Source organism: Panthera pardus, unplaced genomic scaffold (genome assembly GCF_024362965.1).
Source record: "Panthera pardus isolate Hobbes unplaced genomic scaffold, ASM2436296v1 HiC_scaffold_8, whole genome shotgun sequence".
Classification (NCBI taxonomy): Eukaryota; Metazoa; Chordata; class Mammalia; order Carnivora; family Felidae; genus Panthera; species Panthera pardus.
Window position 1 is genome coordinate 1636015 of NW_026527013.1, and position 13275 is coordinate 1649289.

General features: G+C 59.7%; 1 protein-coding gene across 1 annotated transcript in view; it reads right to left on the bottom strand.

The window, feature by feature from the left end:
* Positions 1-2330: 2330 nt before the first annotated feature.
* GNG7 (G protein subunit gamma 7) overlaps positions 2331-13275 on the bottom strand; it is a 118428-nt gene continuing 107483 nt past the window's right edge. The window contains exons 3-4 of the mRNA XM_019439255.2: positions 8654-8772; positions 2331-5176 (exon numbers count right to left, since the gene is read on the bottom strand). Of these exons, the coding sequence (XP_019294800.1) occupies positions 5051-5176; positions 8654-8734 (207 nt within the window). The 5' untranslated portion in view covers positions 8735-8772 and the 3' untranslated portion in view covers positions 2331-5050. The remainder of the gene's footprint in view (positions 5177-8653; positions 8773-13275) is intronic.

Below are 13275 nucleotides of genomic sequence, written 5' to 3' on the forward strand. Positions count from 1 at the left end.
GCAGGTCAGGAAAGCCACCAGGCCTTCCCCGTGTGCGTGGGTCAGGACGCATGGCTCCATTCTTGAAGTGCCTTACTCTGCTCCGAGACCTGGGGGTGGATATCACAGTGTGCGGGAGGGGGGGAGGAGTTGGGGGGCTCCCACCTCGGGGTCTCCTGGCACCGCTGGTGTGGGGTCTGCCCGCCTAGCCAGGGCTCAGGTACGGCGTCTGACCCTCCTTCCTCCTTTCTGGAGGCATGATGCCCAGCAGGCCCCTGGACTGGGGAGACCAGGCCTGCCGGTTTCAGGCGCAGGATGCCGGCCTGTGCACTGCACCAGTGTGGTCCACGGTTACCGCTCAGGCTCACTCTTGGTGGCGGACATTCTACGGGGTTTGCTGAATGTATAATGCTGTGTCTCCATGGTGACTGCGTCCTGCAGAACAGTGTCGGTGCCCTAAAAATCTCCCCGTGCTCATCTGTTCACTCTTCCCGCTCTCTCCCAGCCGCGATCTTTGGACTGTTTCCGTATCATGGCTCTTCCAGAATGTCACAGCGTGGGGCCTTCTCAGATTGGCCTCCTTCACATAGTTCCTGCCTTTGCTGGCCTCCCAAGGCGCCACGTGTGAGGCCCTTATGGGGACACGGGGCCCCCGGGTCACCCCTATCTCTAGACGGTCAGCTCCATCTCTCTGCGGGATTCCTCTTCCTCCACGTAAGGTGACGTCGCCCCAGGTTCTGGAGATCAGGATGTGGACGTCTTTGGGGGTCATTCTCCCGCCCATGCAGGCCGTGCCCAGGCTCGCCTGTTCCAGAACGTTCTCTATCAGTGGACTCTACTGGCCATGCACGCTCTTGTCTATTTCGGGCTAAGAGGCAGCTAGGTTCCTGCACTTGGTAGTGGCCGACCCCTGATCCCGCCGAGCGGGACTCTGGGGCAGGAACGGATTCCAGTCTGTTCATCCATTCACCTGTTGCTGAATGCCTGGGATATTTTCAGTTTCTGACGACTGGGACACAAGCTGCTCCGAACATTCATCCCAGCACCTTCTGTGGACACACGTTTCGGTCTCTTGGGTGAAGGCGCGTGAGCAGAGCGCCAGGCGCTACAGCAGGTACGTGCTTAGCTGCACACGGGCCGTGCTGCATTCACGCTCACGGGCCGGCTCCACGACCTGGCCAACCGAGTCTTACATTGTAGCCATTCGGGGGGGTGTTCGGCAAGGTTGTGAGTTTTTCCCTTTTTGGGGTGAAGTTCACGACATGAAGTTTACCGTTTTAACATTCTAAGTACACTGACCTCAAGCACATGCACACTGTGGTGCAGCCGCCCCCACCACCCGTCTCCAGAACTTTCCATCTCCCCAGACTGAAACCCTGTTCCCATGAAGCACTGACTCCCCCGCCCTGGCTCCCACCATCTACTCTCTGTCTCTGTGGACGGGACTCCTCTAGGGACCCCCTGTGCGTGGGGGTCACGCGGGACGTGTCCTTCTGTGTCTGGCTCCTGTCACTGCACACAGTGACCTCCAGGTCCGTCCACGTGGTGGCAGGTGGCAGGACGTCCTTCCTTCCTGAGGCTGGGTCACATTCCGGCGTGTGGATGGACCACGTCGTGTTTATCCTTCATCTGGCGGCTGCTGTGAACACATGGGTGTTTGCACACCCAGAAGTGGGGCTGTCGCATAAGGTCCCAATTCTCCATTTGAGTTTTTGAATTGACCTCCAATCTTCCGCTTTTTGATACAAAGTGGGTAATTTCAGAGGCACAGCCCGGTGGCAGGGCACTTGACTGCAAAGTAGACCATGTTTATGTAGTGGAATCTGTAAATGTCTTACACCAAGTCCTCTGCTTGGGGGTCGGAATCTCTCATTTACAGATTTGTTACCAAAAATTGAACTCTCCACTGTCTGGTCTGAATTGGGACCGTGACTCACTTGGCCTGTCCCCTGGGCTCCCCGGTGGCCCCTGGTGCCTGGACACAGGGGACAACAGGCCCGGAGCACTCCAAGCCCTCAGCAGAGTGCCGCGCCCTCCTACAGGCCACGCTGGACAGAAACAATCTCGAACCGCGGGGCACAGGGCTAGCGGTCCTCGAACTTCGCTCCTCGAGGTTTTCTAACAACAGGCTGGAAAGCCTGTCGAAGCTGACAGCTGTTCTCTGGGGCCGCCTGAAGCCACGCTCCACCTGGGGTACCCGCCCAGCAGCCAGGGGAGGGGACCAACCTGTCCTGCCCCGACCCCCACCCCCAGCAGGCAGGGGGCATGGACAGAAGGACCAGTGAGCCTTTGCACTAGGGATCAGTTCACTCTGTATGAACAATTCCACACAATATTAAAACACTGCAAAGTGGGTGTAGACACCTGGAAATTTTTTTAAAATCAGAAATAAAAGCCACTGAACATCCAAACGGAGATGGGGTAGAACCTGCTAGAACCACAGATGGCTTCTGTGGACCGGAACCGGTCTGTGCAATGTTTGGCAATGGTTAGGGCTTCTTTTCCAGAGACTCCGTGGCAGGCTGGCTTTTGTAAGTGTTCTTGAAGGACCAGCAACCCTTGGTGGCCTCCCCTGGGCCTGGAAGTTGTTCCTGGTCACTCGCCCTCGGGGTGGGCTGGTGGCCTTTTCCTGCCCCCAGAGCTCGGTGGGGCTGGGGCCCCACAGACACGGATGAGCTGCCTGGAGGTCCAGCGCCCGGACATGGAGGGGGTCAGCCAGGGTCACAGGAAGAAGGACCGCACATCCCTGGGGGCCAGAGGTCACCACCACCCAGTCACTTAATTCTTGGCCTGGGGGACCGCTGTGGGGAGGGGTGTGCCTTCTAGCTCCTTCCTGGAGCGGGGGAGGGGAGGGGAGGGAAGGCGCCCCAGCTGCCAGCCCTGGGGGACACCCAGGCAGGCTAAAGGGGAACCCTGTGTCTCCCGCCCCTGTTTATTTTGGGAGGGGGGGCGTGCCCTTAATGCCCCCTCTTGATGTGGCTGAAATGTGGGCTGCCACCCGCCAGCTCCCGCAGAGCCCTGCACACGTGTTCATGCAGGACACTGGCCTGGGAAGCACAGGCGGTCGTATGCACATGCCCTCCAGGTTTACACTACAGACACGGAGATTTACTTGAGAAGGCAAAAGGAAGGGTTTTTCTCACTCAGAAAGACACCCGTGGTGGGGCTCCTGTGACGGCCACCTCCCTGAGCCGAGGCTGGGGCTCCTGGGGCAGGTGTGGCGATGGGGGCGGGGGGTACGGCCCATCCTCACCCTCTCTGGGTCTAGTTTACTCAGACCCCTCGGCCCCAGGGGGCTCTGACCTAGGTTCACTTCAGGGCTGGGGTGGGGCGGGGGGGGGGGGCGCTGTGGCTGCCAGACTCGGTTCAACCACTCGGCCCTCAGCCGGGCTCCTGGGTTTCACCTCGCCTCCCCTCCCGCTGGCCTCTCTGGGGGGCCGCTGGGGTGGGGCCCCACAGCCAGAGCATTAGACCAGGACAGTGGGGACGCAGGGGAAGGTTGGACTCCAGGGATTAAGGCTTCTTGCACAGAAGTGGCCTGGACAGGCCTCGCCCTGCCAGCCGCCCCCACCCCCAGTCTCTGGGTAGATCCTGCTGCGCCCCGGCCTCCCCGGTGGGGAACGGGTTTTGTTCCCTCTTGCTTCTCTGTGGGGGACAGTGAGAGGCTGGCTCCCTGCCCAATGAAAGGTGGCCAAGGCTTCCCCATCCAACCGCAGGTCTGGAGAGGCTGGGCTCCCCAAAGCCCCTGGTGCTCCCGGACCGGCCGGAGAGAGCTGGGAGCCGGGGAGCGAGGCCGGGCCTACAGCCCGCACGCCGGGGGGAGTCGCCCGCCAGCCCGTGCACACATCCCCCGTCCCCCTGAGCGTAGCGTTGGTGGGATCTGGGCCTTGGCACTAGCAGGGGGCTGAGTGGGGGCAGGAGCATGGAGGTCGGCACGAGGCCCTGGGGTGAGGACTGTCCCGGTGCGGGGCGGGGGGTGGGGGTGTGGGGACGGGTGTGCCCTGTGCCCTCCCTGTACCTCCGGCTCCTTCAACTGCCCGGGTCGTACCAGAGGCCAAGGGACTAAAGACGAACCGATACAGGGAAGGGAAGGGCGAGGAGTCACACGGGTGAGGCCCAGCGGCTCCTTCTGGTCACCTAACACCTTCTGGCCCCCCAGGAAGGGCCTCCTCTGGCTGCATTTCTGTTTGCAAAATGGCCATAGCGATGCGCTAAAGTGGAAAAAAACACAACACGACACAACAACCGGGAAGAGCCAGGTGTGACCACGGCCCACGTCGACGTTTCGTGCTCAACACCAGACGGAACGCCGCCGGCCATTCCGCTGAGCGGGACAAGTTGCGGAGAATCCCTCTGTGGGATGGGTGGGGTCCCAGGAAAGGGCGGGGGGCCACGGCCTGGCTGTTGGGTGGTGCGTGCCGTATAGAGGCCGCACACATGCCACACAGCAGGGCGACACTTGGCCACGCGGGGTGCACGTCACAGACAAAGCCCCCTCCCCGGCCCCTAAATTCCCTGGGTGCATTTTACACAACCGTCAGCTGCAGGCTCAGCCCCCCAGCTCTGGGCTCAGCGCTGCGGAATAACAATCGCTTAACTGAAAAGGAGACCAGTTTCCAAAGAGGTTTCCCATGACCCGCCCCCACCACCCAATTTTCCTCTGCTTAGGAGAAGAAAAAAAAGCACGGCAGCAGGGACCTGGCAAGTGTTTCACAAACGGCCCAGCGGGTGAGACTGGCCACCCGCCGGGGCGCCCGGGGCCAGCGGCCAGTCCTTCTTCCCTTCTCGGGGCGCGGCCGGGCTCTGGACCGCAGCCCCCCGGCAACCCAGAGTTTCCGAAAATTGTTACCACGTCACTCGGGATCTCTGTTACTCCTGATGGGAAGCGGCCGCGGCCCCAGCGTCATCTTCTGGCTGGGCCGGGAGAGGAGTTTACCCCATCCGTGGTGGCAGCGGCTCGCGTTCCTTCCGGAACCGGAGGTTTGGGGACATGAGAGGTGTTGCCGGAGCGCGCAGTGCAGACGCCCTAGCGGAGCGAGAGACACAGGCAGGGACACACGGAGGGACAACGCTACAGAATAATACAGGGCTTCTTGTCCTTAAAGGGGTTCTCGGACGCGGGGACTCCGACCAGCAGGGGGTCATTCCGGGCGTGCTGCTCGCAGTAGCTCATGAGTTCCGATGAGGCTTTGGACACCTGTGCGTGGGCACAAGGGCGGGAGAGGAGAGGTCAGGCGGGCGGCCATGGCCACGTCCACTGTCAACATGGCGGGAACAACCCAGGAACACCCGCAGGTGAGCGGATACACACAGTGCCCACCGCGCACAGCGCACGCAGATGACCATGTCCACCGCGCAGGCGCACAACACTCAGCCGCGAGCAGGAGCGAGAGGCCCCACGCCTGCCGCCCCGCGTTCGAACCCCGAACACACGACGCTCAGGGAGGGAACCAGACACGAGAAGCCACACGGGGTGTGAGTCCACGTGTGTGAAACGTCCAGAACAGGCTCATCCGGGGACAGGAAGGGGGCTGGTGGGGGGCCAGGCGCTGGGGGAGGGGTGACGGCTGATGAGGCCCGGGTTACTTTTTGGTGTGATGGAATGTTCTGGAACTAGACAAAGGTGGTGGTTGCACAACTCTGCGTGTGTGTGATCACTAATGGCAGGTTTTAAGTTATGTGTGTTCTACCACAATTTAAAAAAGATTAAAGAAGGGACTGGGTCCCTTGGCAGGAGCTGCCCAGATTTTGGACAGAAGGTCAGGGAGAGACAGAGCCCTCTTTAGGATTTAGTCCAAGGTCCACCCCCCCCCCCCCCCCCCCCCATTCCAGGCGACTCTGGAAGAGCCTGTCCACATCGGAGGGGCCACCACACAGTCCCTTCCACATTGCATCTCTGGCAGCCCGAGCTGGCCGGGGCCCAGGGATCTGGGGGGCTGGTGGGGTCACAGCAGAGGGTGCCACCCCACTCTGCTCACCCGGGAAGGGCTGGGGGCTGGGTGCTGGGTGAAGGGGTCCTGGTCTCCTCTGTGCTGCAGGAACAGCAGCATGGTTCGGCCCCCTGCCTTCCCACCTGCAAGCTGACAAAGGAGCAGCCATGTGGGTGTGAGCGGGCGAGACTAGGCAGGGGTGAGGGAGGCTTTGAGAACTCCCCTCAGGTCTGCCGCCAGGGGTGGCGCCTCTGCACCCTGGACCCTGCACCCCACAAGCCAAGGCCGCCCGACCTTGTCCCCTGTGCTGCCAGGTCTCCAGGCCGGCCTCTGGGTTCACCGCGGGGACACTGCTACCCACATGCAGTGACAATTGCCACCGTCCCGAGCATGCTGGCCACTCCCAGGCCTGCCTCGGATGAGCCAAAGGAGCTTGGTTTCTAGAGTTGTATTTGGAAAGCAACTCTCGGAAACAACCAGAATAGCCTCCGGACCCTGGAAATAACTGATGTTGTGGCTCCAGCATGTGGCCCCCGCTGACACCCTGGCATCCACAGGAAGGCTCTGCCCTGAGCGCCGGGGCCGCCCCCATGCCCGCCACGCTGCCACTTGCCAGGCGCTGGCTCCCCTGGCCTTTCAGGCGTACCGACGTTCAAGGTTCTGGCCACAGATCTGCGGGTGCAAAGCCTCAGGCGGGACAGGGGTAGGAGGGGATGGGGGGGCTTGGGGGGGAGGAGTGGCCCTGCCCAACATCAAACGGGCTGGTGAATCACGCTCTCCGTCAGGGCTGTGGCCGCACCGGCTCACCAGAGTGAAGCCGCTTTGACTGAGGCTTTCTCTTTTTCCAGCCCGAATGAATCCTTTGAATGCTCAGGGTTCTGGAACATTCAGACACCTCGGGGGAGCCCCCCCCCCCCAACCTGGGGGGCTGGAGCAGCCCTGCCTTTCCACCTGGCACTGCTGTGCATGTCCTTCCACTGAGGGATGTCAGTCAGGTGTGAGTCTGCAGGAGCCCATCTGCCGCCAGAGACCAGGGAATGGCGGGTGCTCAGAAAATCAAAGTCTGAAGAGATCCGTGGGGTCGATGTTTGATTTTATATGTCCACTTGGCCAGGCCACGGTATCCAAGTACTTGGCCAAACACCAGTCTAGATGTCACTGGGAAGGTCATTTTAACCTGATATCAACATTTAAATTGGCTGACTCCGAGTACAGCATATGATCCTCTAAATGTGGGTGGGCCACATGCAATCAGTTGAAGGCCTTCAGAGACCGGGAATGCCGCCTCCTGGCCGCCTTGGGGACTCGAGCTGCAGCACCAGCTCTGCCCTGAGTCTCCAGTCTGCCCTGCGGCTTTGCCAGCCTCCACGGTTCTGTGAGCCAATTCCTGAATACCTCTCGTTCCCTCTATACACATCCTGTTGGCTCAGTTTCTCTGGACAGCCCTGACTGATCCAGGGGGCAGCTGAAGCAGGGCCGATGCAGACACGGGAACCACCCGGGTCTTCTACGGGGAAACTTCCGGTCACTCGCTAGCTGGGGCCTGGGGCACGAGACCATTATTGGAGGTGCCTCGACCTCCTTTGCCAAGACATGGGTTTGACGAGCAGGTGACTTTGAAAAGAATCAGTCACCTTTTTCATGTAAGAGGCCACGACTGGATGGCTGGCCCCTGCCATGTTTATGGGAGAAATCCATGAGCCCTGGATGTCGTCCTGATGTCCCCTTGTGGACTTAAAATTCACCTATGTTAAACACAATGTGTCCACCACGCACACGCACGTCCGCAGCCTCAAGCCGGAGCGAAGCGCCCACCCCCGCCACCCCGTGGACGGACCCCGAACACACGACGTTCAGGGAGGGAACCAGACACGAGAGGCCACACGGGGTGTGAGTCCGTGTGTGTGAGACGTCCAGAACAGGGTCATCCACGGATGGGAAGAGGGCTCGTGGGGGCCGGGGGCTGGGGAAGGGGTGGAGGTAACAGCTGACGGGGACAGGATTTCCCTTTGGGCTGCTAGAATGTTCTGCAATGATGCTTGCACAACTCTGTGAATGTACTAAAAGCTACCAAACTGTCAGTGCCCTTTAAAAGAAACAGTTAGCTTCATGTTATGCAAATTATTAGCAGAAAGAACTGGTCTGTCTGAGAAGCTACTTTGTTTCGGGTCTCTGGTCCCTGAGGGGTTAAGTGTCTGCGCACAGGAACTACTTGTCCCTTTTCTTTTTTTAGTATAAAAAACAAACACGCTTATTTCAAAAAAAAAAAAAAAAAAATTCAAACGAGGCATAAGTGAAGAACGTAGACGACCAAGGGCCCTGGGCCCTGCCGTCTCTGGACCACGTCTCTACCTTTTGTCTGTGTCTGTTGCACCAGGGAGCCAGACAGAGCCCATGGGCGAGTGCCTGCCTCATGCTGGCGGCCTAGGGCTCTCGGGGGCAGGGGGTGGGGTGGGGTGGGGTGGGGAAGGGCCCTGAGGGCTGGGGGCGGGCTCAGCCCTGCCTCTGGTCCCACGGCACTGACAAAGCTCTGCGGCACATGGGATGCCCGCAACAGCCCATGACACAGGTTCTGTGTCAGCTGTGTCTTCCCATTGAGGAATCGGGCTCAGAGAGGTTAGTGAGTGGCCCAAGCTCACACAGCAAGGGGCACAGTTGGAATAAAGCCCCCCCTCCCCAACCGGGCCTCCTTGCAGGGCCTCCTCCCTTCTCGGCCCCTCTGCCCACCCGCCTGCCAGGCTCACCTTGATGCGCTCGATCCCGGCTTCGATGCGGAGCTGTTCCACCAGCTTCCGGGCCTGGGCTATGTTGTTAGTGGCTGACATTGTCTGCCATCAGCTCCGGGCCCCTGTCTTCCAGAGGGCTGCAGGGGAAGCAGACAGGATGTGAACTGGCTGCTGAGGCCCCACGGGGACAGAGAGGCAGGACGCCCCTTCCGGAAGCCTCAGGGCCTCCTGGTGCCCCACCTGAGCCGTGGCGCCCGTGTGCCCAGGTCGGGGTGGGGGCGGTGGGAGGACTAGTGGAGCTGTCTCCCACAGTCCCCCTGGGCTGGTCGGGGGTAAGTGCTCCCTGGTTGAGACCACCCAGGGTCTCAAGATGGTTCACCAGACCACAGAGTCCACTCGTGGTTGGCTTGGAATGAGGGCCTCAAGGGACACTTTCTCTGATCCCTGCCTCACTCCAGGCCCCCCGGCACCACTGACACTGGGCAGGGTCACTCTCCGGGGGCGTTCTGGGGACGTTCCCAGCCCCACCCTTCGATGCCAGGACGTCCCAGTGGTGATGGCCACAGATGTGCCCAGACATGGCCTGAGTTCCCTGGGGGGCAGAGTCGTCTGGGTGAGACCTTGGCTCTGGACCAAGGTGGGTCACCTGGGCAGCATCTATGTGCCGTGGGTCCTGGGTCTGGCATCGCTTCCTTCATCCACGGGCTAATTTGCCCCACAAACCACCCCAGGGGGGCCCACCATGCACCAGTCACTGCCCTGAGAACCAAGCTAAGGGTGGTGGTACACAGGGGGAGGCCGTGGCTGTCAGTGCCCAGTTCTGGCTTCCCACCCCAGATCTGGCTGTCCTTGGGACACAGCCACTCGAGTGACCTGGGCTCCCACAGAAGGCTTCCCGGGGCTCTCTGCAGGAGCGAGAAGTTCTGGCTCCCGCTTCTGGCCCAGGAGAGGCTTCTGGGGGCAGCGGTGGGGGGGGGGGCGGTGCAGGGAGCCCACTGGTTTTGCAGGGTTTTCCAGAGCTTTCTGATGTGCTGGGGTGGTCGGGACAAATGACCACAGGCTGGGGTATGGGAAACAGCAGGAAATTGTTCTCCCACATTCTGGAGGCCAGATGTCAAAGATCCAGGTGGGGCAGGGCTGCGCTCCCCCTGGAGGGCCCAGGGAGGGTCCTTCCTACCTCTTCCAGTGGCTGGTGTGGCCAGCGGTCCCTGGCGTGGCCACATCACTCAATCTCTGCCTTGTCCTCACATGGCTTTCTTCTAAGGACACTAATCCAGTACGACTTCTCCTTAACTAATTGCATCTGCAAAGCCCCTATTTCCACTTAAGGCCCCATGCTGAGGATCTGGTGGAAATGAATTTGGGGGGGGGGCTGTATTCACTCCCCCTGCAGTGTCTTTGAGTGTGGATGGTGTGCTCAGAGTAGCCCATTTAGCACAGGCAAATGATTCCAGATAAACCCTCTTCCCAAATCCCAAGTAGCCCTTCCACTAATTTTCCCAGGACCGCTGCTCCGTGGAGGGGGTGGTGGTGGGGTATTTGCTGCTTTTATTGAGCAGCTAACGCCCAGTGGTCTGCTTGCTCCCCGCCCCCCGCTTCCCCGCACCTTCAGGACTTGGGTGTTCAGGGCCCGTCAGAGTGGCTCCCCACCTGCTCGCCCACCGAGAAAACCAATCTTTATTGCGCCAATGATTCCGGCTTCGCTATTGTTTGGGGGAGGGGGTGATCTTTTTTCTTTCCGAAAACATTTGTATTAATTTATTTTTAATTCAGTTAAAAATTTTGAGGTGCCTGGAGAGTCACATGCAGTGGTAGGAAAGGGCGGAGACGTGCGGAGACCTGCGTACCCTGTGCACGGTTTCCCCTCTGGAAACAACCTTGCAAAACCCGCGGTCAGCATGACGCGCTTGCACGGAAGCCTCAGGGCGGTTCCGTCCCCGCCCCTCCCCGCCCCCCACTCTCCGCGACCTCCAATGACGTTTTCCTTCCCCAAGCTGCCACCGTTTCGGGACCGTTGCACGTGTGGAACCACAGGGCACATAACCTTTTGGGATTTTTCCCCACTGCGCTTAATCCTGTGGAGATGCGCCCAGCCTGTTGCGCGCGCCGCGAGGTCACGGCTGAGCGGCGTTCCCCGCGTGGACCGGCCCCGGCTCGGCGGTGCACCTGCCGATTCCAGTTTCTGGCCATCACGTACGGCTGCCACAAGGGCGTGCAGATTTCTGTGCAAACACAAGTCTATATATTTCTCTGAGATAAACGCTGAGGGATGTAATTTGCATGTTCAATTTTTAAGGAGAGTGCCAAGCCGTTTTCCAGGGCGGCTGCACCATTTTACATCCACACCAGCAGTATATGGGTGGTGTTAATTTATTCTTACAATTCGGCTGTGCACATTTTTTCCTCTTGCTTACAGCAGGGAAAATTCTACTTTTCCCACAGCCTTCATTTAGTGAGCTCTAGTATCGTAGTTCTAACGAGCGATGCTGCCCCCAGGGGACACGGGGCCCTGTCTGGGGGCGTCTCTGGTCATCAGGACTGGGGGAATCCTGGCACCGAGGGGGTGTGGTCGAGGACCCCGCTCAGCTCCCACAGTGCCCGGGATGCCCCCCGAGAACGGCCCAGTGTCTGCAGCGTTCAGGCTGGGGAAGTTCCCAGGAGGACCTGTCCGGGCGTCACGCCCAAGGTGGGGGGTCTGGGAAGACGCCCCGCCAGGGACCAGAGGGCACCCTGTCCTCCATCAGGATGCAGCTTGCGCTGTCTGCCTGGTGGCCACTAGGGCCAGGTAGCCACAGAACAGCAAAGGCAGGCTTGGGATTTTCAAAGCATTTCCTACTTAGCAATAATGATTAAAAAAAAAAAAAAAAAAAAAGGAGGGTTGACACAACACTTTCGGGAGATCTCCAGGCAGTTACGTTGCGTGACAAAAGCCAATCCCCAAAGGTTACATGGTGTGTGTTTATACACCATTTACACACTGTTTTTGAGAAGACAAAATTGTGGTCAGGATGGGGGACAGGTTCATGGTTGCCGAGGTTGGGGGTGGAGGCCTTGTCGGGAGGGGCTTTTCCTGGTGCTGGTCACACTTCTACAGAATGTTACCGTCGGGAAAAACAGAGTGAACGACACGTGGAATGCTTCTCTGATTTGTTATAACTGCACATGAATCTACGGTGACCTCCGTACAAGTCTCAATTAGAAAAAAAAAAATCCTTCCACACTGCCTGGCTCCCCGTCCCTCCCGGCAGACATCCAGCCCCACTTTGGGTCAGAAAAGGCCTGAGTGTGTCTGTTCTGGGAGCACAGAGCCCACGTGTGGGTTTCCAGAGGGCTCTGATTCAGCAGAGAGCTTCAAAGCAGCCACAAAACATCCAACTCAGGGAAAACTGCCCTTGGTTGGGCTTAAAAATATCTAAATTACTCAGCGCTAAATATAGATGCGAATGGAGAACAAACGGGCTGGCCCCATGGCCTGTTTTCCTTGGAAGGCCGGGGAATCCTGCTCAGCATCCACACTCAGAAGTGTCCGCCAGGACTCTAGGACCCCTGCACCGCGTGGCCACCCCCAACTGTGGCCTCCGAAGTGTGAAGCCCCCCAGTGGCTGGCTTTCTGTTCCAGGCACAATGTCCCGAGAGGCTGCCTCTGGGCTGGGTTATGACCCAGGCCCCAGAGAACGGCCGAGATGGCTGCGCCGGGGGTGTGCGTGCGTGTGCACGTACACGAACTTGTGTGCGGGAGTGTGTGTGAATGTTCGGGGCACTTGTGTGCATGTGTGTATACACACGCGTGAGTGCATGTGCACGTCTGTGCATAGATGTGTGCGTGCGTGTGTGTGCACGAGCATGTACGTGTGGGCGTGGGCGTGTGTGTACTTAACGTGAGTATACGTGTGCATGTCTGTATGTCATAATGTGCATCGTGCGAGATGTGTTTATACGTGTGCGTGTCGGTGTGTATGTATACTGCATGCACATGCGTGTGTGTGGGCGTACGAGTGTACGTGTGCATGTGAGTGTATGGGTGAGCACGTGTGTGTGTGTGTGTGTGTGTGCGTGAGCGTGCGGAGACGCCAGGAACAGACACCGGCTGTGTCACCACCAGCCCGTGCAGCAGACTCCAGCCTCCTCCTGGCTGGTGTCATAGTCCGTCACTGACTCACGGCCCAGCCGTGGCCCCGGGAGACCAGGCAGCTACGCTGAGTCAGCCCAGGGAACATTCCTCACCCGTCGCTGCTCCGCAGGAAGCACGTGATGGCACCAGGCGCCCGACCTGGCCGGACCTGCCTGGGCCAGCAGAGCCACAGGGGGCCTGGGGAGGAGCCGTGGCAGAGCCGTGGCAAGCTGGGGGCAGGTGGGTGGTGGGCAGCCGGTCACCGTGCTGACTCCCGTTCTGCCCCTGCTGAGGGTCCAGGGGAACAACCTGGGGTGAAGTTCACCTAAAACCAGAGCCTTAAGGGATGTCACCAGGCCCTGCCTGGGATCTGAGTCGAGGGCCAGGAAGCCATGCCAGATTTGGGGGGGGCTCCTGCAGAAGAATCACATGAGCAAATGTGTGAAAGGCAAGGACAACGGAGGCCCCCCCCCTGCCCTGGGGTATATCGTGAAGCAGAGGTAACTAGAAAGGGGGGGCAGTGACCCCC